The 25,581-nt window shown below is 41.4% G+C and overlaps 2 protein-coding genes across 4 annotated transcripts in view; both read right to left on the reverse strand.

The window, feature by feature from the left end:
* Window positions 1-989: 989 nt before the first annotated feature.
* On the reverse strand, window positions 990-17,932 carry lmx1a (LIM homeobox transcription factor 1, alpha). The gene is made up of 8 exons (XM_034081785.2): window positions 17,846-17,932; window positions 17,150-17,330; window positions 10,074-10,294; window positions 8,726-8,901; window positions 4,187-4,264; window positions 3,544-3,628; window positions 2,335-2,508; window positions 990-1,581 (listed from the first exon to the last, which is right to left on the reverse strand). Exons 2-8 carry the CDS (start codon window positions 17,326-17,328, stop codon window positions 1,439-1,441), a joined length of 1,056 nt encoding a protein of 351 aa, XP_033937676.1. The 5' UTR covers window positions 17,329-17,330; window positions 17,846-17,932; the 3' UTR covers window positions 990-1,438.
* A 3,058-nt stretch (window positions 17,933-20,990) lies between these two features.
* rxrgb (retinoid X receptor, gamma b) overlaps window positions 20,991-25,581 on the reverse strand; it is a 46,921-nt gene continuing 42,330 nt past the window's right edge. For all 3 annotated transcript variants that reach the window (XM_034081259.2, XM_034081257.2, XM_034081258.2), the window contains exons 6-10: window positions 25,174-25,303; window positions 23,939-24,071; window positions 23,268-23,359; window positions 23,001-23,106; window positions 20,991-21,537 (exon numbers count right to left, since the gene is read on the reverse strand). In XM_034081259.2, the coding sequence (XP_033937150.1) occupies window positions 21,390-21,537; window positions 23,001-23,106; window positions 23,268-23,359; window positions 23,939-24,071; window positions 25,174-25,303 (609 nt within the window). In that variant the 3' untranslated portion in view covers window positions 20,991-21,389. The remainder of the gene's footprint in view (window positions 21,538-23,000; window positions 23,107-23,267; window positions 23,360-23,938; window positions 24,072-25,173; window positions 25,304-25,581) is intronic.

The following is a 25,581-nucleotide window of genomic DNA, read 5'->3' on the forward strand; positions in this document are numbered from 1 at the left end:
GAAGCATTCTTTTGCGCACCACACTGAAGAAATTAAACATTGACTTTAATTCAATGTATTGTCAACAGATTTCATATAACTGTATTGGGTTAGTTGAAAGCAATACAAAACCGTAATATTAATGCTTTTAACTTACCTGAACAGATATGTGAAATCTGTTGACCTATACAATTAATTAAAGCCAACGTTTCAGTTTTTTCAGTGCATCTTCTTCATGAATCAGCATCATATTTTACACATTCACTGTATCTTACAGTATCAACATCATTGACCCTAACCATGTCCTGAACAGTGAATATTAATTATTACCATCAAATCGGAGATACAGGGTCCCATCATTTAATACTGTAAGGTTAGAATGAAACATTATTTTGAGCACCAGACAATGCTGAAATTAAATACAGAGGGTCTTGAGCATGTTTCTCTTCAGTGATCGTGATGTTTTGTTAAATGTTGTTCCAGGGCCGGCCCTGACCAATTAGCTGCCCTAGGCAAGATTTTAGCTGGCGCCCCCCCCCTCCCCCCCTCAAATACAAATTGCACACAAAAACCATTATTTAAAAAAAAGAACAATTTCACATAAACCTCTGTTTTTTACTGTAATTTACATTAATTACAGCAGTAAGAGCTGTCCTAATCAAGTGAAGAGAGGGCTGTAATCTACTTCCACATTACAAATTACACTTGACCCGCCCCCTCGCACCTCCCCCGCAGCCCCGGCTCCGGGGGCAGCGGGAGTTCAATTTACCTGATTTGGGGGGGGGGTTGCGCCATAGTTTATGGGTGCTGTATGCAATATAGGCCTAGTTCTGTTAAGATAAGATAATAGGATGTACTTTGTTGATCCAAAATCGGGAAATTGTTTTGTTATGAAATTTAAATAAAACATTTTTTTTAAATAAAAAAAATAATATTTATTTTCTTTCCCCCAATTTGATGCGCCCTTAGAATTCACCTATACTGCCTATGCCAAGGGCCGGCCCTGCAGTGTTCCCTTGTTTCTACTTTCTATTTATCTCTGTTGATGTTGCAAATGGAGCTTTTGTGACGGAAGAAAAATGTCAGACTCGATCTGACAATAATCGTAACGTATAACCATTATTTATTGATCATTGTTGATTCATTCAAGATAAACAACATACACACATTGTGAGAATAAATACACACAAACAGTTATTTACATTAGTAGATGCAGTTAATAATCAAACAGAGAGGTCCGCGTCGTGCTAACACAGGAGCCTGCATGTGTCGTACAGATTGTAAAGTATTGGAGGCAGTAGTGTCATCGTGTTTAAATGGACATGCACGTTGCATATTGCATGGTGTCAGTGTACCCACGTCTCCCTTTTGAAACCACTTCTTCTACTTTCTTGTGCACAGTGCGTGAACAAAGGGATGAGGGAGACACACCGTTTCTCTCTGAGTCCGATCTCCACCCTCAGGAGGTGAAGTAAGAGTCCTGCATGGAGTAGAGGCGGTCGATGGGGGTGAGCAGAGAGGAGTCCCCCAGGGAGAGGCAGTCGCTGTCAGGCATGTGACACAGAGCGTCTCTGTCCAAGTCTCCGTACAGACCCTTAAAACCTGGAAAATACACAATTAAAAGTATTTCAAGATGTGAAATATTTGTCGATATATTTAATTATACCAATATAAATGACTATGTCTGTGATAAAAAAACATTAAACTTTAGTGGTAGAGACGTGCCGATTGTTGGTGGTTTTGTAATTTAACTGTACCTTAATATATCATTTTGTTGTTCATTTCCATTGTATGCACCATTAAATTATATGGTAACAGTATTTTGGATTCCTGGACAGACAATTACATGAGAGTTTAATGACTGAACTAAAGTAAGCAGCCACAAAGAGACTATCATTTATTTTGTATTTTAAATCTTTCATTTGGTCCCTTGCAAAAGAGTAAATTCTACAGCACATTGTCACAAAGCAGGACACGTTACTGCAAAGCTGGAGCAAAATAGGAACTACTGTACATGTGAGAAAGTAAACAAACTATAATGCACGTAAAAATAATAAAATCCTGATTATTCTTAAGTAATCATGTTGGAGAAAAATTGCCTAAATTATATGTGACATTTCCAGATAATATTCTTGCATCAACTATAGTTTTACTGTTATTGACAAATAAAGTTCTGATTGACTTTTTATACAATTTCTAAAGAATTTGACTCTATTGTGACTTAAAATGTTAATCCAGGTTAGTTTTAGAGATGCATTTGGTTAAAGCTGTTTAATACTGTAAATGTGGTACATACTGCAGAAATAAAATAAAACCTCTCATAATTCTCCGTCACGGTTTGACAGCGCTCTTTACCGTAGGGGTGCATGTGATCCCCGGGCATCTGAGGAGGGGTCAGGCCCTGTCTGAAGGGGTCCATGTCGTAGTCCTGCTGCTCCAGGGTGGTGAGGCCCATCTGCTGCTGCTGGATGTGACTGAAGGAGGAGCCCAGGTGCTCCAGCTCAGAGGTCAGGCTGCCACAGGAGGGCGCTGTGAGGCCCAGGAGGAACAGGGGGAACAGGAGGAACAGGAGGAACAGGGGGAACAGGAGGAACACAGGAGTGAGTTTAGTAATGGCTGTTACAGAAATGTCTTAAACTAAGACAGAAGAAGAATTGGGAGAGATGGAACCCTCTTTAATGGTCACACATGCAGAGCACAGTGAAAGTTGTTCTCTACTTTTAACCGATCCTAGTACTAGGAGCAGTGGGCAGCTATTGTACAGCGCCCGGGGAGCAATGGGTGTGGGGGGATTGTCCGGTGCCTTGCTCAAGGGCACCACGGCAGGGCCCAGGAGGTGAACTGGGACCTCTCCAAGTACCAGTCCACGCTCCATATTTTAAGTCTTGTCGGGGACTTGAACCGGTGACCCTACGGCTCACAGTCCAAGCCCCTACAGACTGAGCCACTGCCCTTCATAGCTCAATTAAATTACTTTGTGGCCCTCAAAACTCACATAAATCAGGAATTCATCCTAATCTGACCCTCCTGCCTTTGTAATAAATATAAATGTGTACATTTATATTATATTTTTGTCTTTTCGGTCATATTTATATCTTTTGTTTATATCAATTCAAGTAGTAGGTTTGTCTATTAAAGTGTATTCTAACTTAACTTGCATATTTTATATTGTGGATGCTATGTACATATAGTATATATATTTCTAGTGTTGAAGGGGACATGTTTAATTAAAACATTTGTATTGTAATTGTTATATTGTATAACATATTTTATTTCATTTTTATTTTATATATTTATTTTGTATTTTATATCTTTGCAATGCCTTTTTTACATGCTGCTCTAACAAAACCGTTTCTCAGATTGGGATCATAAAGTATATCTAATTTGATCTAATCTTATCTAATCTAATATAAATAAATACTTTTTTTTACCTACCAAAAATTTGAAAACATTATACTTTTACATATCTTGGGGAAATATGTTTCTCTTTAAAGGAAGATATCATTTCATATGGGAGTAATTATAATATATTTGTAATAAAGAACCTCGGACAGTATATAATACCTGTGTGATGTGACGTGTGGTCGTGTGGCTCCTGAGTCTGCTGCTGCTCCTGCTGCTGCTGCTGCCTCCTGGCCAGCTTCTTCATCTGAAAACATACATTAGCAGACATTCATCTCACATACTGTAAAACATCTTCCTCACTCCACACTCCCTCCGCCATCCAGGCATACGAGTGTGTTCAGTCAATGTATTAACAGGGAGGTAAAGGACGTCTTTCAGTGGCGGAGGGAAGCCACACATGAGCCCACTTTGTGAGGAAATATGGGCTTTAATCTGCAGCGATCGCAGCGAGATGTCATCAGTTTCCTGTATGAACAGATAACCAAGCAGATTTCCATGCTGGCATACACACACGGTGCAGAAAGAGTCCTTTTATTAGCAGTGTGTGTGTGTGTGTGTGTGTGTGTGTGTGTGTGTGTGTGTGTGTGTGTGTGTGTGTGTGTGTGTGTCTGTGTGTGTTGTGTGGTGCGCGTGTGTGTGTGTGTGTGTGTGTGTGTGTGTGTGTGTGTGTGGTGTGTGTGTGTGTGTGGTGTGTGTGTGTGTGTGTGTGTGTGTGTGTGTGTGTGTGTGTGTTGTGTGTGTGTGTGTGTGTGTGTGTGTGTGTGTGTGTGTGTGTGTGTGTGTGTCTGCCACTTTGTATTACTTTGGCTCTTTGGTTCTGGAACCAGACCTGCACCACCCGGACGCTCAGACCCGTCTCCGCTGCCAAGGTCTCCCTTACCTTGGATTAAGATTCAGGGGGAGGGGAGAGAAAGAAAGGGAGGGGGAAATTAGAAAATAGAAACACAGAAGAGGTCACTTGAAGGTTAAAAACTTGAAATATTCCTCCACCAATCCACCTCAAACACAAAACAAAAGGATAAGGGGAAATGACTTCTTTCTAAATGTCTGTGCTTTGGGATTAGTTATAGCTTCATAATGGAGTCGTGACTTTAGCATCATCTGCCCAAATGCAATAAAACACTACTATATATGATGGATAACTGAAATCCTGCCATACTTCTGTAATCTTTTGTATCTTATGCATTGAAAAGTGACTTCTTTGTTTGTTATTTTTCAAAGAATCATGATAGCAACATATCATTCAGTGGTTTTGAATGATAACATTTTCAGTTGTTGATGATACAGTAAAAAAAAAAAAGACTAGAAAAAAGAGTTAATATTTTGTCTTTTCCTGCCAATTGCACCCCCTTTTATGCAAAACACATTGCTCCTAGGACTTATCTTTTTTTCAAAATACGACTATTGGCTAAGACCAAGTCGTTTTTATCTTTTAAAGACCTAGAAAGGGTTATTAACGCCTTTGTTACCTCGAGACTGGATTACTGCAATGCTCTGTATGTGGGTATGGACTAGGGATGGGAACGATTAATCCAATATTCGAATATTCGAAATTATTCAGGTATTCGAATAATTATTCATGTATTCGAGTATATGAGTTATGAATATTTATTTTTTTGGGAGTGATAATTCAATATATATATATATACGACAGTGCCATAGCTAAATGTGTTAGGTGACGTCTAAAGGTGTGTTTTGCTCCGCTCACCGGCAGGGCCGCCTTAAAGCACGGGCTGACCTGGGCTGAAGCCCAGGGGCCTACGGGGATCGGGGGCCTATCATGAGAAAATAAAAATATTCCAAAAAAAAAATTCGGGTTTTTTATTTTTTATTTTAAATAAACAAAGTCTTGGCTTTCAGAATATGAAACTTTTATTTCCAAAATCACACGATAAATATATTTTTGAAGCTTGTAAAGGGAAGAAGACAGCTCTCACTCCGCTGAAATTATGAATGTCAGGCGTATAGTAATCATAGATAACACGGCAGGGTCCGTTACAGTTTGTTTTCATCTGATTTCAAATAAACAAAGTCTTGGCTTTCAGAATATTAAACTTGTTTCCGCAAATTCAGATAATAAATACAACTTTGAAGCTTGTGACGGCATAATTACAAGCGGAGAACGGAGTAACTTGACGTCACAGCAGGCATAACAACAGCCGGTGTTTCTCTTGAGTGTTTTCCCCGGGAAACAAACACAATACACACAAATGCAAAAATACACAAACACACACACACGTGAGCTTCCCCCAGACCAGTAATCCAAACGAAAATATCTTCCCTCCATACTATTTTGATCAATCAGATCGATGGATTCCAGAGATTTTTCTCAAAAATGATGACTCCGAAACAGTCAGTGGGCACCACTTAACAGCCAATCAGAATCAGAATATGTTTCACATGTGACTTATTCAAATTGCGAGTGATTGAGTGACAGATGAAGGTTGTTTAGGAGAAAATGTCGGAGAAGAAAAAGTTTGAGAGTGGCGCTCGGAAAAGGAAATTGTTGAGGGAAAAGGAGTTTCGAGACAAGCAGCTATTACAAAAATGCCGAAGCCTACAGGTTATTTTAAACCTGTAGGCCAGGATGAGGAGGAAGGACAGATGAGTTCTGTACCGAGCGGCATCGGTGCCGGCCACGGGGCCTCGGAGCCAAGTAGGCCGTCTGGTTCTGATAGCGATGGAGTAGTGGGAGAGGAAAAACAGACAGGAGGGACATTATCTGTTGGAGGAGATGGAGAAGACGACGAGAACTTGCTACGTGGAGGGGAGCCAACGGCAACCGGACAAATACATGAGGGAGGCCCGATACGTCACTCATCTGGTGGAGAGGACCAGGCGCGCGTAGAGCAGAGTGGAGAAGTGCGATCACAGAGGCTGCCGAGGCTATAAATGACTTTGATTTGTTGTTTAAATAGGGGGCCTACAAAAAAAATCAGCTCCAGGGCCTGATGGCAGGTTAAGGCGGGCTTGCTCACCGGTCCCTCACAGCGGGGCAGAGCTGCAGGTGCTGATCTCTCTCTCTCGCGTCCGGTTATACTTCACTCATGTTTATGTCCAAATCTATCAGATCTAGTTAGTTCTAGCCAATGATATGGCTGCTGCCCCTCCCTACACGCAGATCACGCAGACTCAAACCTCATTTTATGCCCAAATGTGGCGCAAATGCGCTCCGCAGCGGTTGCGAGGTTCCGGCGCTAACAGTTCATGAGCGTGCTCCCCCGCCCCCTGTCAACACTCGCGACACATGGCCAGCCTAAACAACAATAAGCGCTGCTTGGCAACCGTGTGTGGCGGCAAAGTACTAGACATTTTGACTGGAGAGATTTAGTTTTGCCGGTATTCAACATATTTTACCAGTCATAGTCCGGTAATTATTTACACTCTAAGAAGAGTTACATTTATATATACATGCTATACCTTGCTATACCTTGCTATACCCGCAACCTCCGTTCCAGCTGAGAGGGTCTTCTCTACAGCTGGGCTGATTGTGAATCACCTCCGCACATGAAAGCTGTAGGCCTATAGCTGTCAAACTGTGATCACCAGTTCAATACATTTGACAAATTCAACTTGGTTTCTACACTTATTTGAACATGTATGTACTTCCAAAAATTCTTGAAAAAAAATTGGGTAAAAAAAACCAATATATATTCGAATATACATTGGCTTTCAAATTCCCATCCCTATGGACCAGGCCTCAATTAGACGCCTCCAGCTAATTCAGAATGCAGCTGCACGTCTTCTCACTGGCCATAAAAAGCGCGACCATATCACCCAGATTCTGGCTTCATTGCACTGGTTTCCAGTTCGGTTCAGAATAGATTTTAAACTCCTTTTATTTGTTTTTAAAGCCCTAAATAAATGGGCTGGCTCCTGCCTACATAGCCGAACTCCTCCATCGCTACACCCCAGGCAGAGCCTTAAGGTCGGCTGATCAGCTGCTGTTGATAGTGACTAAAACCAGGCTTAAAACCCGAGGGCATCGAGCTTTTGCAGCGGCTGGCACTAGACTCTGGAATACTTTGCCCCTCCATGTGAGGTCGGCCCAGACCCTGGGGGTTTTTTAAATCAACACTTAAAACTCACTTTTTCTCTCTGGCTTTTGTTTAATTATCTATTTATTCATTTATTTAGTTATTTATTTATTCATTTAGTTCTTTATTTTAATATTTATAACATAACATAGGATTTCATAAAGTATTTTTAAAATAGTTTATCCATTATTCGAATATAGGAATAGTAGATAGGATTACTTAAAATATAGTACCTTATATTTCATATTTTTTCCCTTTAGACCCTTGCGGTTTATTCTTAAAAATCCTTACCCTTACACACCCCCCATTTTCCCTCTGCTGGTCTATGGCCTTGTAGAGGGTAACGGGGTACAGAGTCGCTTAGATAAGCGGGGGAGTGCATCTGACGAAGAGATAGGTTGTTGTGCTCCCTCTCTCTGTTTCTTATCCTATATCTAATAGAACTGCTCGGGTCTTCTTGATAGATTGAGTGGGGAAGTTCATGAGATCTTTCTAGAGGGTCATCAAGAATAACTTTTATCCAATGACCTTTCCCTCTCTGTCTGTGTCTGTGTATTCTCTTGTTCCGATTAACCCAGCCAAATCTTTTTTCTTGTTTTCTATCTATATCTACGCCGGGATCCGGAGTCGAGGCTGATCCTCTTGCTGTAGTCCTGTGCCCTGAATCCTCTATCCCGAGTTCTGGATTAAGTCGTGGACTTCGGGTCGTGGCTGAACCTGTCTCTGCGGTCCTGCCTTGGGTCTCGTCTTGCTGCTTCCCTGATGGCTTCCACAGGATTGTAGCTGAAATCCTCGTGGATTCATCTTCTTATTACAGACACATGCATTTCCTAACATTCGGTCTATATGCTGTAAAATGTATTACCTCTTTGATTTACACACGGCATCTACTGCACGTCAGTCCGTCCTGGGAGAGGGATCCCTCCTCTGTTGCTCTCCCTGAGGTTTCTCCCATGTTCCCTTAAACTGTGGGTTTTCTCTGGAAGTGTTTCCTTGTACGATGTGAGGGTCTAAGGACAGAGGGTCTAATGACAGAGGGTCTAAGGACAGAGGGTCTAAGGGCAGAGGGTGTCGTTTTTCTCATACTGATAATCTGAACAATCTGTGTTGTTGTATTAGCTGTAAAGTGTCTCTACTGTAGGCTATTTTTATTTTATGTACAGCCCTTTGGCTCGACCAAAAATCGTTTATCAATGTGCTATATAAATAAAACTTGATTTGATTTGATTTGATCTTTAACAAAAGCAACGGAGAATGACAGTCATCAACTCCAGACTACTGGATAAACAGAATAATGACGGTACCTTTCGGCAGGGCTTGGATGAGACCTCGAAGGAAGCTTTAAAGGTCCGTCTCTGTTGAGTGGTCAGAATGGTGCGAGGCCTTTTGGGACGTTTGCTCTCCAGATCTTCTGATCTTACTCGTCTGCCTGTAACTCTTCCACACTCCTCCTCTACTTCTTCTTCATCTTCACTTTGACCTAGTGGGCAGACATGATTAAAAGAAAAATGTTTATTCACCTACAAAGCATTCACATGAAGAGACAGATTTGGAAAAAAGAGAAGGATTGATATGATGTTGAGATGTTCTTCAGTTTTTTATTTGTAGTTTTTGTTTCTTTTTTTACTTTCCTGATTCCCACTTCAATTTGTGGTTGTCTCTATTTCCCAGAGTGCTTTTTAACAGCCCTTAGACCACTTGCATTTCTTAATACGGATGTGTAGAAAGTTTTGTGGTTTTAGTCATAGCCGGAATTTGATAAATATTTAATACTTAATCATGTTGTTTTTTTATCGCAAAGTTGCAGGGAACTTTATCCATTACCGGAGGGTTATTTTGAACCGTACTTAGCGTTTCTTTTTCATGTAAGTTCTGAGTTAAACCAAACCCAGACATGGTTATTAGACCCAGCACTAGACACAACAAGCTCAAGTTGTACTTAAGACAATAATATACATTAAAACCTCCCGAAGATTAACAAATCACTTTTTGTAGCACACAGTGGAAAATCATAAAACTTAGCAACAAACTTTATTTTTGGTACACGGCACAAAACTGTCTCGCAACAACCCCATGCTTTGTTTTCAATGTTCTAACCCAGTATTGCACCATATGTTTGATACGGTGTGCATGTACACACACACACACACACACACACACACACACACACACACACACACACACACACACACACACACACACACACACACACACACCACACACACACACACACACACACACACACACACACACACACACACACACACACACACCATGTATACATCACTTCAGGGAACATTACATTGACTTACATGCATTTCCTGGAGACTTATCCTAACCTTAACCATAACCAACACATGTCTAACCCTAACCCTAACCCTAACCCTAACCCTAACCCTAACCCTAACCAAGTCTTCACCCTAAAATTAATGATCCCCCTCATGGGGACCTCCAATGTGTCCCCATAAGGGAGGCGAGTCCCCACACGTGACTGTGTAAACAGATTTAGGTCCCCACAAGTATAGTAATGCTAGGCCACACACACACACACACACACACACACACACACCACACACACACACACACACACACACACACACACACACACACACACACACACACACACACACACACACACACACACACATATACCTGTGTCGGAGGAGGGGGGGCTGGCCTCACTCTGGTGGTAGTGGTCTCTGGCACACAGCAGCCGCCCCCCCCTGAGGACGCAGTGCTCTCCGGTCTGCAGGCGGCAGGAACACTCGCTGCAGGTGAAGCAGCGCAGGTGGAACACAGCGGCCCCCGCTCGCATCACCAGGTCAGCAGGGGAGACGGGCTCAGAGCAGCCCCCACAACGCACTGCAAACAGACTGAGAGAGGGAGGGGGGGTGTTACAAGGGAGGAAGTGGAGAGGAATTGTGAGAGCTCAGTAAATATCACAGAGTCAGGCTTTTGTTTGGAGCTTGAGTATAAGCTGAGACACTCGAGGACCCCTCACCTCAGTAAGAAGGGTCTCCATGAGAAGAAAAAAAAGCTTGGTTGACTCGGGGAATGTTGCTGAGTCGAACTGTCACTCAAAACAACTGCCAACCTGTCTCCCCCCCCCCCACTACCCACCTCCTCCTCAGACACATACTCTTAGCGTGGCGGGTGTGCATCTTAGCGCCTGGCAACCGGGACTGGTGGGCTTAGCCTTGCAGAGACTGTTGCCTTGGCTCCGGCTGCCTTGTCCGAGGCTGTGCTCCTGGGGAGGCGGGAGAAAAAGCTCTCGGCAGGCCATGGCTCCAGGCAGAGGGGGGGAATCAGACGTCCCGGTGGGAGAGGCTGAGCCGCCGGTCCCATGAATTATCCGCGGAATTATCCCTAAGTCTGCTTAACCAGAGCGGGACAAAGGGCGAGCCGGCCCCCGAGCAGCGGGACTACTGTCCGCTGGCTGGCATTTTGGGTCTGTCCCGCAGGACGGTGCGTCATCGTTCAGGATCTGCAGTCTGTCTGAGGACCGGACCGGGTCAGCAGGCCGCGCACAGGCATGAGAAACTGACAGCTTTTTCCAGGTTTATTTATCTTACACTGTCTACCAATTTGGTCAGCAGCAGATTTGAAACTACTTTTTATGTTAAATTATTTATTTTTATTTTTAGCTTAACTATTTTTTAAGAATCATTTAACATTTAAACATTTTTATTTTTTTTATTTATTTCTTACTTGTCCCAGACAGACATATTTATGGTTTTAATAAAAGGATGTTAAGGAGTTGCACCATTCTATAAATAACTGAAACGCCATGAAAATGGAAATTACATTTATTTTTTCCTGGTACGGCACTATTATACGTGAAGCACTTTTAACCTAACCTGAAAATATGCTAAAATCTCAGCAAAATGTCATTAATGTGAATCAAAGACTTCACATTAACTTTCAAGTAAAACGAATATTTGCATTTGACATCCTTAAATTGCAATTTAGGGCAATATTTACCAACAAACAAATCCTCAGACTAAACCTCAGAGCAAACCCTCAGGTTGAGACGTCCCTGTCACCGTCTGCAGCGTCCTGAACACAAACATACCCGGGACCCCTCACTGTTGCCGGGGGGGATCGCCACGGTAACGGTAAAGCCCTTTCCCAGCAGCTCAGGAGGGTCAGTCGGGCTGCTTGACCCATCCGAGTCGTCCGCCCCACGGCCTCAATGGTATGTGCTTTAATATGGCCACCATACCGTCTGTGGTATGTGCATTCCTGTGGCAACAACATGCATCAATGATAGGCTTTCAAAGGAAGTGTGTCGGAGCAAATACCCGGAATGTTCTTCTGTTCTGTGATACATCAAGTCTCATTATGATGCTAATGCTAAGTGTCAGTGAAGTAGCGACTGCGGGCATTAGAGACAATCACGTTTCCAGAAACCTTTTCCATTATGCGCCTCGTCTAGCTCGTCTTATCCTACCCAGTAAGCGTTGTTAATGCAAAGGTGAGAGTACCTTCCGATGCTTATGGAGGAGCTCAAGGTGTTTCATATTTCAGAGTTTCCATTGACATGATTGGACCACAGAGGCCCTGCCAGGAGAGCGGGAACACTCCGTCACGCTGGATTTAGACATGGCAATTAGTGACAAGATCATTACGGGGAACTAAGTCAGCAGAAATCCTCCTGCGCTCCTCCACTCTGACAGGGTCAGACTCTCTCAACGCAGATGCACTGGACACACACACCACACACACACACACACACACACACACACACACACACACACACACACACACACACACACACACACACACACACACACACACACACACACACACACACACACACACACACACACACACACACACACACACACACACACACACACACACACACACACAACAAGCTTTAAGCTGAACACATGTACAGACTTTTACTCTTTTCCCATGGTGCAAAGAAATGGATATTGACCAACCAGTCTCTTCAACATACTTGGCAGTCATTTGAGTTTTTTGTTCAATTGTATTGTAAAATGTTATCGATACATGTGCTGGTATTTATACGTTGATCCATGGTTTGATCTGTGTTTATCATTTTTACTAAGATGTGACTTTGTGTATGTGTTTTCCTGATGTTGTGTGGACTTACCCAGGACTGCAGTGGGACATCGGCTAATAGCTAAATCATTTTTTATATATGGTCCTTGTTTAATAAAACTATAATAATGATATCAATAAGAAGAAGAAGAAGAAGAAGAAGAAGAAGAAGAAGAAGAAGAAGAAGAAGAAGAAGAAGAAGAAGAAGAAGAAGAAGAAGAAGAAGAAGAATGAGAGAAAAAAGAAGACACAGACACACGCACACACACACACACACACACACACACACACACACACACACACCACACACACACACACACCCACACACACACACACACACACACACACACACACACACACACACACACACACCACACACACACACACACACACACACACACACACACACGCCCTCTCCCATTGTTCCTGCCCTGTCTTCAGACAGACTGCAGCTATAGTGGACATGCACAGAGATCTTGTTTCTGGATCAGGTTAACCTGGATCTTTTGCTTCACACACACACACACACACACACACACACACACACACACACACACACACACACACACACACACACACACACACACACACACACACACACACACACACACACACACACACACACACACACACACACACACACACACACACACACACACACACACACACACACACACACACACACACACACACACACACACACACACACACACACACACACACACACACACACACACACACACACACACACACACACACCGACAGAGGCCGTGTATCAGATACACATCTGCGGGTCAAGTGTGCCGCCAGTCCCACCGCTGATCTGACGACCAATCTGCTGTCCAGGCCACATGCTCGCTGAACCGTTCAGCCAATCGAAACCGACGACAACCCCAGCGAGCAACAACAAATCCCATTGTCAGACAGTTTGCAGACTGCGTCATTAAACTACAGAGCAGGCTGTGTGTGTGTGTTGTGTGTGTGTGATGCTCAGGGTCAGGCAAGGTCAAGGGTCAATATAACAATATCTGGAAAATGTGTTTAAGATCTCTGACAATCTTCTTTTGTTATATACTGTTTTTTAGGTTCTTAATGATATGTTTGTATCTATTCCTCCTTGTCCCGATGCTTCTTAAATTCCTACATTTCTGTACGGGGATCAATAAGTGTTTATCTTATCTTCTAATGTGTTGGTTGCTTGTTTTTGCGGAAAAATATTTTTATATAATTATTGAATCTGTTGTTTTATGAGACTTTTGTTCACCATATTGTTTCAAATTAATAAAAAAGATAATAACGTTGTCAAATCTTTATTTCTCAGGACACCTAGAAATTTGGTCAGGAAAATTAATGACTCAAGAATTGGTCCTCTAAATCAAAGATTGCCTGTTTTACATTCTGGTGCTGGATTGCATACGTTTAAAGATGTCAGATTCAGCTAAATTGATATAACATATATTTAAAAAAAATAATAATGTCCTTTTGTCAATGCAAGTTTCATCATTTTTCTAAGCCATGTTTTGTTGTTTTGGTTTTTATCTTGTTTGTTGCTTGATCAAATCTGAATTGACCTGGATACCGGTTTGATTAAAATGTCTTTATGTATGAACCCCTTCTGCTTGTTCTGGCATCAACCTTTACATGAATCTTGACGTTTAGAAAACGCACCACCCTGATACAAGTTGAGTAACCTCTCGGAGTAATAAAAGCAAGGTCTCGTCACAAATTGTGGCATTGTTGTCTTTTAGCTTCCAGAAACCAGTCAAACCGGGCTATCTGGCTGGCATTGATTCACCAGAGGAGCAAAGGTAAGAACAAGGGGAGATTCAAACAGAAGATACAATATGTAATCAACAAACAAATGTTGTCACGGTATGGAACAATCCTGCATTAAAAACGGTCTCGACCCTAGTCCTGGACGACAAAGGAACACAGTTTGAGTGCTCGGGAAACACTGGCACGCTCTCTCCGCCCTCATTGAGGACAGAAGTGGTGCTCATGTGTTTCAGGGTGTCCTAACCCCGGACAGGAGCAGCAGAGAGGCGCAGGAGCTCTGGCACCCGGCCTCCTGCTAATTGGTCAGGTCAGATATCTCACGGTCGGCTGGGCGTCGTCCCATCGCTCGACACTCAGGCTGCTGTGAGCGGATCCTTCCAGATGCCGCGGCACGTTAACGCCAGGGCTCATGGAGCGCTCTGTCCCCCAAAATAAGTTCACACCATCCTCACCGGTTCTGCTGCAGGAGGCTCCAGACCTCCTGACATATGGCTCTGCTTCCTAATTACCTCTCAGTGCTGCTTTCCTGTCTGCTTTAGACAAGTGCTATGATCTACTCTGATCATGCTAAGCACTTTGAATTGGGTGGGTTTACAAGAATTCACTTCCATTTACCCATTAGGATAAATGGTTGCATAAGTGCTTTGCCATTTGAAAAATTGCATTTCTTAAATGTTAACTGAGCTACCTCCAACACTGCTGCAGTGCACTTTAGTAAGAGGTGGAAACATTACTCCGGTCTATTCCTGTAGTAAAAATAGTCCAGTCTGAATAAAAAAAGTACAAAAAGTATTTGCATAAAAATATACTTTTCAGTTTTTTGCAAAGCACTTTGAATTGCCTTATTTTGAAATGTGCCATGAGAATAAACGTGCTTGCCTTGCCTTGACTTAAAATACCAAAAGTAAAACTTACTATGAGAAATTACCCATATCATGTATTTTTAAACGACTGTACAATTATGTATTATTATTCACGCTGGCAAAGGTAGAGCTTTATTATTATTATAAATACAATTAATGAAGCACTTAAATATTGCATAAGTTTATAAACTCAATCTGTAAACTAACTATTTAAGATGTCAAATAAAAAGTAAAGTTTAGTAAAGTGCATTAACGGCTCCCAAAATGCAGTGGAGTAGAAGTATAAAGTAGCATAATATTAAAACACTCTTATACATCTTGAATACATGTAGGTTATTATCTCCACCGCTGAACTGAGCTGAGCAGCGTTGTGTGTGTTTCTCGTTTCCCGCTTGTTTGGCAGAACCAACATCACTAAATTGTTCAGAAATAATGCGAGCTGCTGCCTGTTTCTATCTTGGCTCTAGTTTAGGGTGTTATGGAGGTAGAATGAGGGGATGAGGTACTGGGGGGGAGGGAGTCGGACGATGGGTGTTGATGGTGGGAGTTTTGGGGAGGGACCGTCTCGACTCGACCATATGTTGTCCCCAGCTTGCAGTTGCCACGCCAATGGGCCTCCAAATTTTAACACTTTTTGACAATGTGTCAGCTGAGCTCTACCCCTGGTTGTGTGCTGTGTGTGTGTGTGTGTGAAGGTGTGATTGTGTTGTTTGTGTGAGTGTGTGTGTGTGTGTGTGTGTGTGTGGTGTGTGTGTGTGTGTGTGTGTGTGTGTGTGTGTGTGTGTGTGTGTGTGTGTGTGTGTGTGTGTGTGTGTGTGTGTGTGTGTGTGTGTGTGTGTGTGTGTGTGTGTGTGTGTGTGTGTGTGTGTGTGTGTGTGTGTGTGTGTACACTATGCAATAGTGATCTCACATTCCTACTCCCTCGCCTCCCCTTCCTCCTGCAGTCACCTTGTTCTCTTGGTGCACTGTGCCAAGTTCCCTGGAAGTCGGCTTACACCATGCACACAAATAAGCACCTATACGTCGTGCACACATACACACAGACACACACTCAATGCTTTTGCCATAGACTATGAAGTGTTCCCATATTAACAGCATGCAAAACAAAGAACATATGTTTAAGTAAAAAGACTTTCACCACTCCCTTTTCAACCTATCCCTCTGTCGCTGACACACACACACACACACACACACACACACACACACACACACACACACACACACACACACACACACACACACACACACACCACACACACACACACACACACACACACACACACACACACACACACACACACACACACACACACACACACACAGTTCTTATAGTCAAGGTCAGACCTGGACAAGGGTTCCGTTGTGAAAACAGACCTAATAACACGCACTAATCTTTGGACCACGGGGCCAACAAATTAAATACATGAATGATGTATACAATCCGAAGAAATCAAAAAAATTGCAAAACTTTAACAAAATTAAAAGAAAAACCAAATTTGATGTTATTTCTATAAAATGGACTATAATGTTCGTAGTATGTTTGCAACATATGTGCCAATTCTAAAACTGCATTTTAACGGGACTAGAAAAAGAAAAGTTATACTGTGTGCTGAACAATTTTGGTTTCAATGAGGTGCAGCTTGATTGTGATTATTTTACCATATTGAATTTTAGAAGAAAATGTTGCAACAAAAAATTTAACATCAAAACAAAATGATGTATTTGTGAGCCTAGTCTTTTAAAAAAATGTAAAGGTTTCCTTTTGTTTTGTTTTTTATCACTAAGGATAACTGTCATAGTCACATGAGTTTATAAAAGATAAAAATAAAATCCCATTATTTTCAACCTAGTTAAATTTGAATGTTTGAGTGCAAGTGTGTGGAGCTTAATATAAGATGTGCTTGGGGAACCTGTTGAAGCTGTAACCCAGCCTCTCCACAGTGAAAAACTGATGCTCAAGTGTTTCATGATTTCAGTTTTAACATCATGAAAACTAAACATAACAAAGACTTCAGCACTCACTCAGCATAGTCCCTCTTGCAGTAGAGTTTGCGGTCCCGCAGAAAGCAGGAGTTTGTGAGCGCGTCCCCGCACGCGGCGCACCGCACACACTCCTCGTGCCAGAGGCCGTCAGTGACTCTGAGCAGGAATCTGTCTGTGATGCTCCGGCGGCATCCGGCACACACTGCGCTCTGATCCATATCTGACGGGGAAATCCTTTAATTAGGACAATTTTCCAATCAGCAGCACACACTGGCTAATTTAGCTGAGCAAAGTTTGATGAAGAGGTCATTAAACTGCGGGTTTATTTCGATACAATGCGCAAAAGTAATAGAAAGGGTCGTTTTTATTACTGTACAAAGTAAGTGTTAAATATTGAGACTATAAAGAGTCAATAGGTAATTATTGTTTAAATTGACACACTTAAACGCTCGTCTGATGATGAACACGTGCCAAAATAGTGCAAAAAAAATCCAAACAACAGAAGTTACATTTAAAAGTTTACTGACTGACTTTCTTTCTTTGAACGTTGCTAATTAAATATCTCCTGTATATAATAATTTCATCGAGTTTCACGCATTCTAACCATGCCTGTCGAACCCCATTGCAGTCCTCTGAAGAAACGTGGTGAAATAATACTTTTTTAAACCAATTCAGGAAAACCAATAGCGTAAATGAACATGTTTAATAAAGTTAATTCCTTTTGAACGCCATTACCTGTAAAGAGGTATCTTCCAGGAGCTGTAAAGTGTTGTTGTGGTCACTCTCCTCCTCAGAGCATCTCCGGCTGAAAGTTGCTGCTCGGAGCGTCAAAGTTTCTCTCGGAGCTTCAGACGACCTCTCTCTGTCCTCCGGTATCGACTAGTTAGGCTTTCTATCAATTATCCTATTAGGAGTGAACGGGAAGGAGAGAGGGAGTAACAAAGAGAGAGAGAGAGAGAGAGAGAGAGAGAGACGTCCTCCATGTGCAGGTTACCTCTCTCTCTCTCTCTCTCTCTCTCTCTCTCTCTCTCTCTCTCTCTCTCTCTCTCTCTCTCTCTCTCTGTTACTCCCTCCACCCCCTCCCCCCAGATTGGATGGGCCACAAGTTACCAGAGAGTTTTTCATTATAAAGCAATAATGCATAGAGCAAGTGCTCAGGAAGTAAAGTGCAGGTTGAAAGGTCATCATTTTAAGAGATAGGTAGATAGATAAATAGATAAATAGATAGATAGATAGATAGATAGATAGATAGATAGATAGATAGATAGATAGATAGATAGATAGATAGATAGATAGATAGATAGATAGATAGATAGATAGATAGATAGATAGATGCTTTAATACACTTTTTTGGGGCATTGTTAACAAAAATTAGATATATAAAAATCAAGTGCCAGAGATCTCACCATCTATCTAGCAGCTAGATCAGTTAATTTGTACAATTCTGTATTTTATATATTGTTAAACTTGATTTTTCAAAGGTTTAGACATACACTGAACAAAAATATAAACGCAACACTTTTGTTTTTGCTCCCATTTTTCATGAGATGAACTCAAAGATCTAAAACATTTTCTATATACACAAAATAATCATTTATCTCAAATATTGTTCAAAAATCTGAAAAAATCTGTGATAGTGAGCACTTCTTCTTTGCCGAGATAATCCATCCCACCTCACAGGTGTGGCATATCAAGATGCTGATTAGACAGCATGATTATTGCACAGGTGTGCCTTAGGCTGGCCACAATAAAAGGCCACTCTGAAACGTGCATTTTTGCTTTATTGGGGGGGTCCGAAAACTAGGCAGTATCTGGTGTGAGGGGTAGGGGTAGGGGTAGGGTTAGGGTTAGGGTAATGTTGTGAATCGAGTGGCCTGTGTTCGTGGTCCATAACATACGCCTGCCCATACCATAACTCCACCACCACCATGGGCCACTCGATTCACAACATTACCCTAACCCTACCCCTACCCCTACCCCTCACACCAGATACTGCCTGGTTTTCGGACCCCCCCCAGACCCCCCCAATAAATAAAAAATGCACGTTTCAGAGTGGCCTTTTATTGTGGCCAGCCTAAAGCACACCTGTGCAATAATCATGCTGTCTAATCAGCATCTTGATATGCCACAGCTGTGAGGTGGGATGGATTATCTCGGCAAAGGAGAAGTGCTCACTATCACAGATTTTTTCAGATTTGTGAACAATATTTGAGAGAAATGGTTATTTTGTGTATATAGAAAATGTTTTAGATCTTTGAGTTCATCTCATGAAAAATGGGAGCAAAAACAAAAGTGTTGCGTTTATATTTTTGTTCAGTGTATTTCTAAACCTTTGAAAAATCAAGTTTAACAATATATAAAATACAAAGTTGTAAAAATCAACTGATCTAGCCGCTAGATAGATGGTGAGATCTCTGGCACTTGATTTTTATATATCTAATTTTTGTTAACAATGCCCCAAAAAAGGTTAGGGTTAGGGTAATGTTGTGAATCGAGTGGCCCATGGTGGTGGGGTTATGGTATGGGCAGGCGTATGTTATGGACAACGAACACAGGCCACTCGATTCACAACATTACCCTAACCCTAATCCCTACCCCTACCCCTCACACCAGATACTGCCTGGTTTTCGGACCCCCCCAGACCCCCCCAATAAAGCAAAAATGCACGTTTCAGAGTGGCCTTTTATTGTGGCCATTCTAAGGCACACCTGTGCAATAATCATGCTGTCTATATAAAAATGTTGTCTTGTTGAAATGTTGAAAATGTTTTAGATCTTTGAGTTCATCTCATAAAAAATGGGAGCGTTTATATTTTTGTTCAGTGTATGTAGGTGTTTACATTAAAACAAAAACAATTATACAAATAAACTGTTTTGTACTAGTGCTGCACTGATCTATAATTTTTTCAGGCAGATATATTGATACTTCGACAATACATCTTTGAAATAATCAGATTTGTGTTAGTATTATTAGATATTATTATTATTTTAATGTATATATTAACACATGTTTACAACATAGTTTAAACACTAACCAACTATGTATTTTTCTCCAGTCTTGTGACTGATATATATCTCTGAAAAGTTCATTTAAGCCATATACTGTATTCCAAATTATTTAGTTTGGACATTTTAGATTCACACTAGATCTTCTCCAATGTGAAACACCATGACTAGTTTTTACACCTTCACATTGAGGATGAGGCTTCGAGTCCTTTAACCGGACAGAAGCCAAGAGGAAGAAACAGGAACATCAAACATGATGAAGATCTGTGGACGCCATCTAGTGGACAACGACTAGAAACAAATATAAAAGGAACAGTTGTTGAAAATAGAACTGATTTTGGGTGACTTTCGTACGGTGGCCGACGGGTACAAACGCGCTACAATGGCTCCAAAAAACATTTGGCCACCTCAATAAAGCGCTTCGGTCTCCAGCTGCATGCATCACATTTGTTGGACGTTGAAGCGCGTTTGCACTTGTCGGCCACCGTACATTTGTCTGTGAGATGATACAAAAATATAGGGAGATCATTAAATAAGAGAACATGTATTCTATCTTCAAATTATATACTATTTTGCTCATTCAGAAATGTTTACATTGTTTCTCCACCATTGATTACGCTTTATGCATCAAGAATCTAAAATAAAAAAACACATGCATTTCAGATAATTAAGGATCAAAAGTAAAAAAGGATTTTAAAGGCAGCTTTTTTAAAACCCAAAAACAGATATCAAGTCAAGGAATGCCAGAAAAAAATACAATTTAAAAAATACCATTAATTTGAACTTGCCCTTGTGCAATCCTTCTAGCTTGACTTGTGATGCAGTATAATGTATTATTAGATAATAAGGTAACAAAAAAGACAACGCATTTCAGATACATTTTTAAATAACTTTATTCTGTAAGAATTCTCAAATGTCTTTTAAGAAATGTTGGATGGTTTCAGTTTTTTTATACAATTCCTCTTTGAATAAAATATGATTCGTATTTTCAAATTGCATTGGGTTGCTTTTAACAACGGACACCTGAAATTACCTATTTACAAAAAGAGATATCAGTTAACAATTCTATTAGAATTCATTTTGACTGCACTCGATCCTCCGTCTCAAGACTCCACCCTCCCCACAACCTCAAAATACTTTAAAAAATGTCTTAATTACAATGTTCTGCTTGGTACAAAATATGCTGTTTTACAATTTGAATCAAGTCTTTTTATATTCTGTCTTCATATCGCTGACAATGTGGGAGTATATACAGGGGGAAGGGGGGGCTGGTGTCATGTGATCTGATGCGGCGCCTCCAGCATCTCCATCAGGAAGGTGTCGATGGGCGTGTCTCCGATCAGCTTGAAGAAGAACAGATGCTCCAGACACTTCAGGCCGATGGAGCGCAGTGCGGGCAGGCGGAGCAACAGCTTAGCAAACCTGAGGAAGAAAGAAAGAAGAAGAAGAAAGTGAGAATTACTGAGACGGAAAAAAACATTCATTATTTTCTATTATGGAAGAAATCAATAATTTAAAAAAATGGTGTCTACTTACAGCATGCAAAACACTTTTAGTCTTATGTTTAAATTTTTATCAGAATATATACTTACTTTCTTTTTGGAAATAATACACTTTCACATGTATCGTACAACAGTTTAAATCAAAAATCCATTAAATGAAATCATTAAATATGATGCACTGCCGTACGGTTAATTCATGTATTCATTTATCATGTAGTGTATGTTACGGTTGAGTGAAGGAAGCAGCACCCAAATGCAGATAACTCAGATAAACCTTTATTTCAACGAATATGAAAAATAACTTGGACAAAACAGAACACTCACCGGTGAACTCAGTCACAAACAAAAGACGAACCAACACTGAACACAGGAAGAGACTAAATACAGGGAGGGGTAATCACGAGACGAGAAACAGCCGGGCAGGGGAGGAGAAACACAAGGGCCACAGGTGAACACAATCAGACAACTAGACACACACAGGGAAACTAACGACAGGGGGAAAACACAGACAGAGGGACCAGACAATACACAAGGGGGGAAACATGACAGGGAGAACAGCAAAATAAACCCAAACATACAAACGTGACATAACATAAGAATCTTGACAGTGTATTTAGTTAATTCTAGTTTAATGTATCTGTAGTTTAATAACAGGTATTTTTATCAATAATGTTTAGGTATTATTTCCAAATCCTTTCATATATAGTAATATGTTGAATGTTAGGAACTACTCTGAATGCAGTGTTGTTTCATTGAATCATTTATACCCCTACTCAAGGAACTGACTATTCCAATAGAGTGCCACAGTGCCGCGTCCTAAAACCCAGAAGTAAGCTGTGCATGGGTTCCTTCGACAAAAAACCAATGCAATTTCTCCATAGGATTTTGGAAAATAGCTGGAAATAAGGTCTGTGGTTGACGGATCACGATTGTCGGATAATCTCCACATGTCTACCCTACTTTTATAATCATAAATCTAATCGATAGATTTATGATCGATAGATTTGGAGAAATTGCATTGCTTTTTTGTCGAAGGAACCCATGCGCAGCTTACTTCCGGGTTCTAGGACGCATCACTGTGGCACTCTATTGGGTTACATTAAATGTATTCTCTCCACTTTTTTTGTGTTTCAGCTCAAGCAAATTGAGATAGCTCTTATCTCATATGATTTGTTGATCTTGTTTAGCTCCCGACAGTTGAATACAATAATAAATGCATCCATCTTTTATAAGTACTAACACTACCAGCCTCTACGTTTTAAATCTAAGCCTGTTGCAAGTTAGAGTTGTTTGGTAATGTAATGTACATTGATACATACAAACCATAGCATCAGTTAAGCATGGTGTCTGATATTGACTGATGTAATGCGATGCGTTTCCTACCTGCCAGGCTGCTCGGGGTATTTCTGTTTCGTGTACGACTCCAATGAGGCGTACACTTTTTCCCTCAAACCCTCCACCTCTGGGGGGTTCGACAGACCTTTTGCATCTGAAACAAACAAAACACAGTCAGGTTAAGTTCGGGGTAATGACGTTTAACGCATGCATTGCATTTACACAGCTTTTCATTGCAACAAAAACCAGTATCACTTTATTCATCTAAGGTGGCGTTGCTGTCTGGCACATTGAGTAACATTGAACGGTGATGACCTGGGTTGAAGAGGACGATCGCTCGCAGGCAGCCGAGCTCTGTCTTATCCATATGCATGTCTTTCATTTTGGATACCAACTCTGTCAGGACTCTGCAGGAGATCAAATGAATCACTTTAGACGATTGAAGAAGACGGTATTGAGCCACATACACATAATTCCATATATGAAAGCCACTAAGATAACAGTAGCCGAAACAAGCATTTGGCAAAAGTTTTCCTACCCCAGATAACACAATATCTGCAGTGTTTTGTGTTAATAACAACCACTTGCATCTTACTGCATGTGACTGGCAACAGCACAATACTATTCAGAAATGTAAGAAATACAAAAAAGAACTGTATTTGTCTTTTGTGTCAAAAGGAAATGAGACCAACAGGAAGAGGATGTGTTAACAAAACTGAATTAATTTGATCTATCTTTTTACATTGGCTTTTATTTCTATTTGAAATGTGTGTGATGTGTTCTGTTATTATTTGTGTTCCTTTCAGGACTCCACGTGGATTGTGTTTTGTTTTTATGTTGCCCTTAAATGACTGCCTCATGTGGTTATTATTCATGTTTCTGTGGACTTAATTGTAACTTTTGTTCTTACTTGTGAAGCACTTTGTGATTTATCTATGAAAGGGGCTATAATAAATAAACGTATTATTATTATTATTACTACATACCTATCAAAGATGGAGCCCACCCCAGCACTGTGGGCACTGTTTCTATGGACGTGGAGGCCCGTCGCCAACAGGATGCCATCTTTCACCGTGACGGAGCGATGCGAGAATGAAGCGATTAGGAGCTCGTTCCAGCCTGGATGCAGAACACAAATAAAAGAACACAAATCCTGTTATCCCTGCCTTCAAGTACTACTTACGCTGTATGATTCATCAGATATCAAAGTCTCTCAATAGCTCTGATGTTTGGCTTCTTTCCTCCCCCCTTCAGGCCTGTGTGTGACATGTCTCACCAGCAGAGGTCAGCACTGCTGGGATTTGGCAAATAGTCCAGTTATATTTGGTTTCACTGCTCCATTAAACTAGATGGCCAAAATGTATTGAGCAAATGTAAAAGAAACACACTGCCGGGGGAAATGCTGCAGTACCAGCAGCACAATGGGTTGTCGTGAGGCCTGTTTTATAATGCTTTTTTAACTAAACGACACATGTAAGTGATACACTGATAAAGCAATGTTTTTATTTCCAAGCGTTCCTCTGCCTTCTCCCAACCATCCCCTACCGTGAAAGTCCCCAAGGATGCAAGTTTAACACATGCAGATGGGATATAGGTTTCATATAAGAAAATAAAGCATTAGTATTACACACGAAAATTGAAAAAAGGAAAGAAACGAAAGAAGAAAGTCTTGTAATGTAATCGTTTTAAGGGCAAGAAAGCAAGAATAGAATGGAATACTGTGCACCCCATGTCAATATAGCTGTGTGTGTGTGTGTGTGTGTGTGTGTGTGTGTGTGTGTGTGTGTGTGTGTGTGTGTGTGTGTGTGTGTGTGTGTGTGTGTGTGTGTGTGTGTGTGTGTGTGTGTGTGTGTGTGTGTGTGTGTGTGGCCTAGCATTACTATACTTGTGGGGACCTACATCTGTTTACACAGTCACGTGTGGGGACTCGCCTCCCTTATGGGGACACATTGGAGGTCCCCATGAGGGGGATCATTTATTTTAGGGTGAAGACTTGGTTAGTTTTAGGGTTAGGGTAAGGGATGTGTTGGTTGTGGTTAAGGTTAGGATAAGTCTCCAGGAAATGCATGTAAGTCAATGTAATGTCCCCTGAAGTGATGTATACATGGTGTGTGTGTGTGTGTGTGTGTGTGTGTGTGTGTGTGTGTGTGTGTGTGTGTGTGTGTGTGTGTGTGTGTGTGTGTGTGTGTGTGTGTGTGTGTGTGTGTGTGTGTGTGTGTACCTGCTCGTAGGAGGATGACCTGGTCGTCGAGGGGGAGATCTGAGAAGTGAGGGATCCGTTTGGCCCACTCCACCAGGGTGAAGAGCTGCTTGTCTGCTGCTTGGCAGATATTGGTGACGGGGTCGTTGGTCTGGAGAGGAATTAAAAACAAAACAGTCAATAACTTCGGCGGTAAGCTTCTTCAGAGTTACATCTAAACGTGTCTGACAGCAGATAGTAAGCAGGTACAGCCGTGGCTATTTCTGAGTCATCATTTCCTTCTGCAATCGTTTTACTACATTCATGAAGTTCAAATACACAAAGGGCTAGACAGATGAGGACCTCCTTACAGTATAATACAATCTAACGAGATGTACAGGGCTACCCATAAATGATTAACTCTGCATCCACTTTACTGGCAGTGGTAAT

Source organism: Pseudochaenichthys georgianus, chromosome 4 (genome assembly GCF_902827115.2).
Source record: "Pseudochaenichthys georgianus chromosome 4, fPseGeo1.2, whole genome shotgun sequence".
NCBI classification, from domain to species: Eukaryota; Metazoa; Chordata; class Actinopteri; order Perciformes; family Channichthyidae; genus Pseudochaenichthys; species Pseudochaenichthys georgianus.

What these genes read in the sequence shown, in the direction of transcription:
- lmx1a (XM_034081785.2), bottom strand. Translation starts at nt 17,328, where the DNA reads ATGGATCAGAGCGCAGTGTGTGCCGGATGCCGCCGGAGCATCACAGAC. An exon ending in TGCAAGAGGGACTATGCTGA is followed by an intron (nt 10,295 to 17,149) that starts GTGAGTGCTGAA and finishes TCCCTCTCTCAG; the next exon opens with TCTGTTTGCAGTGCGTTGTG. An exon ending in GGATCACATGCACCCCTACG is followed by an intron (nt 1,582 to 2,334) that starts GTAAAGAGCGCT and finishes TGTATTTTCCAG; the next exon opens with GTTTTAAGGGTCTGTACGGA.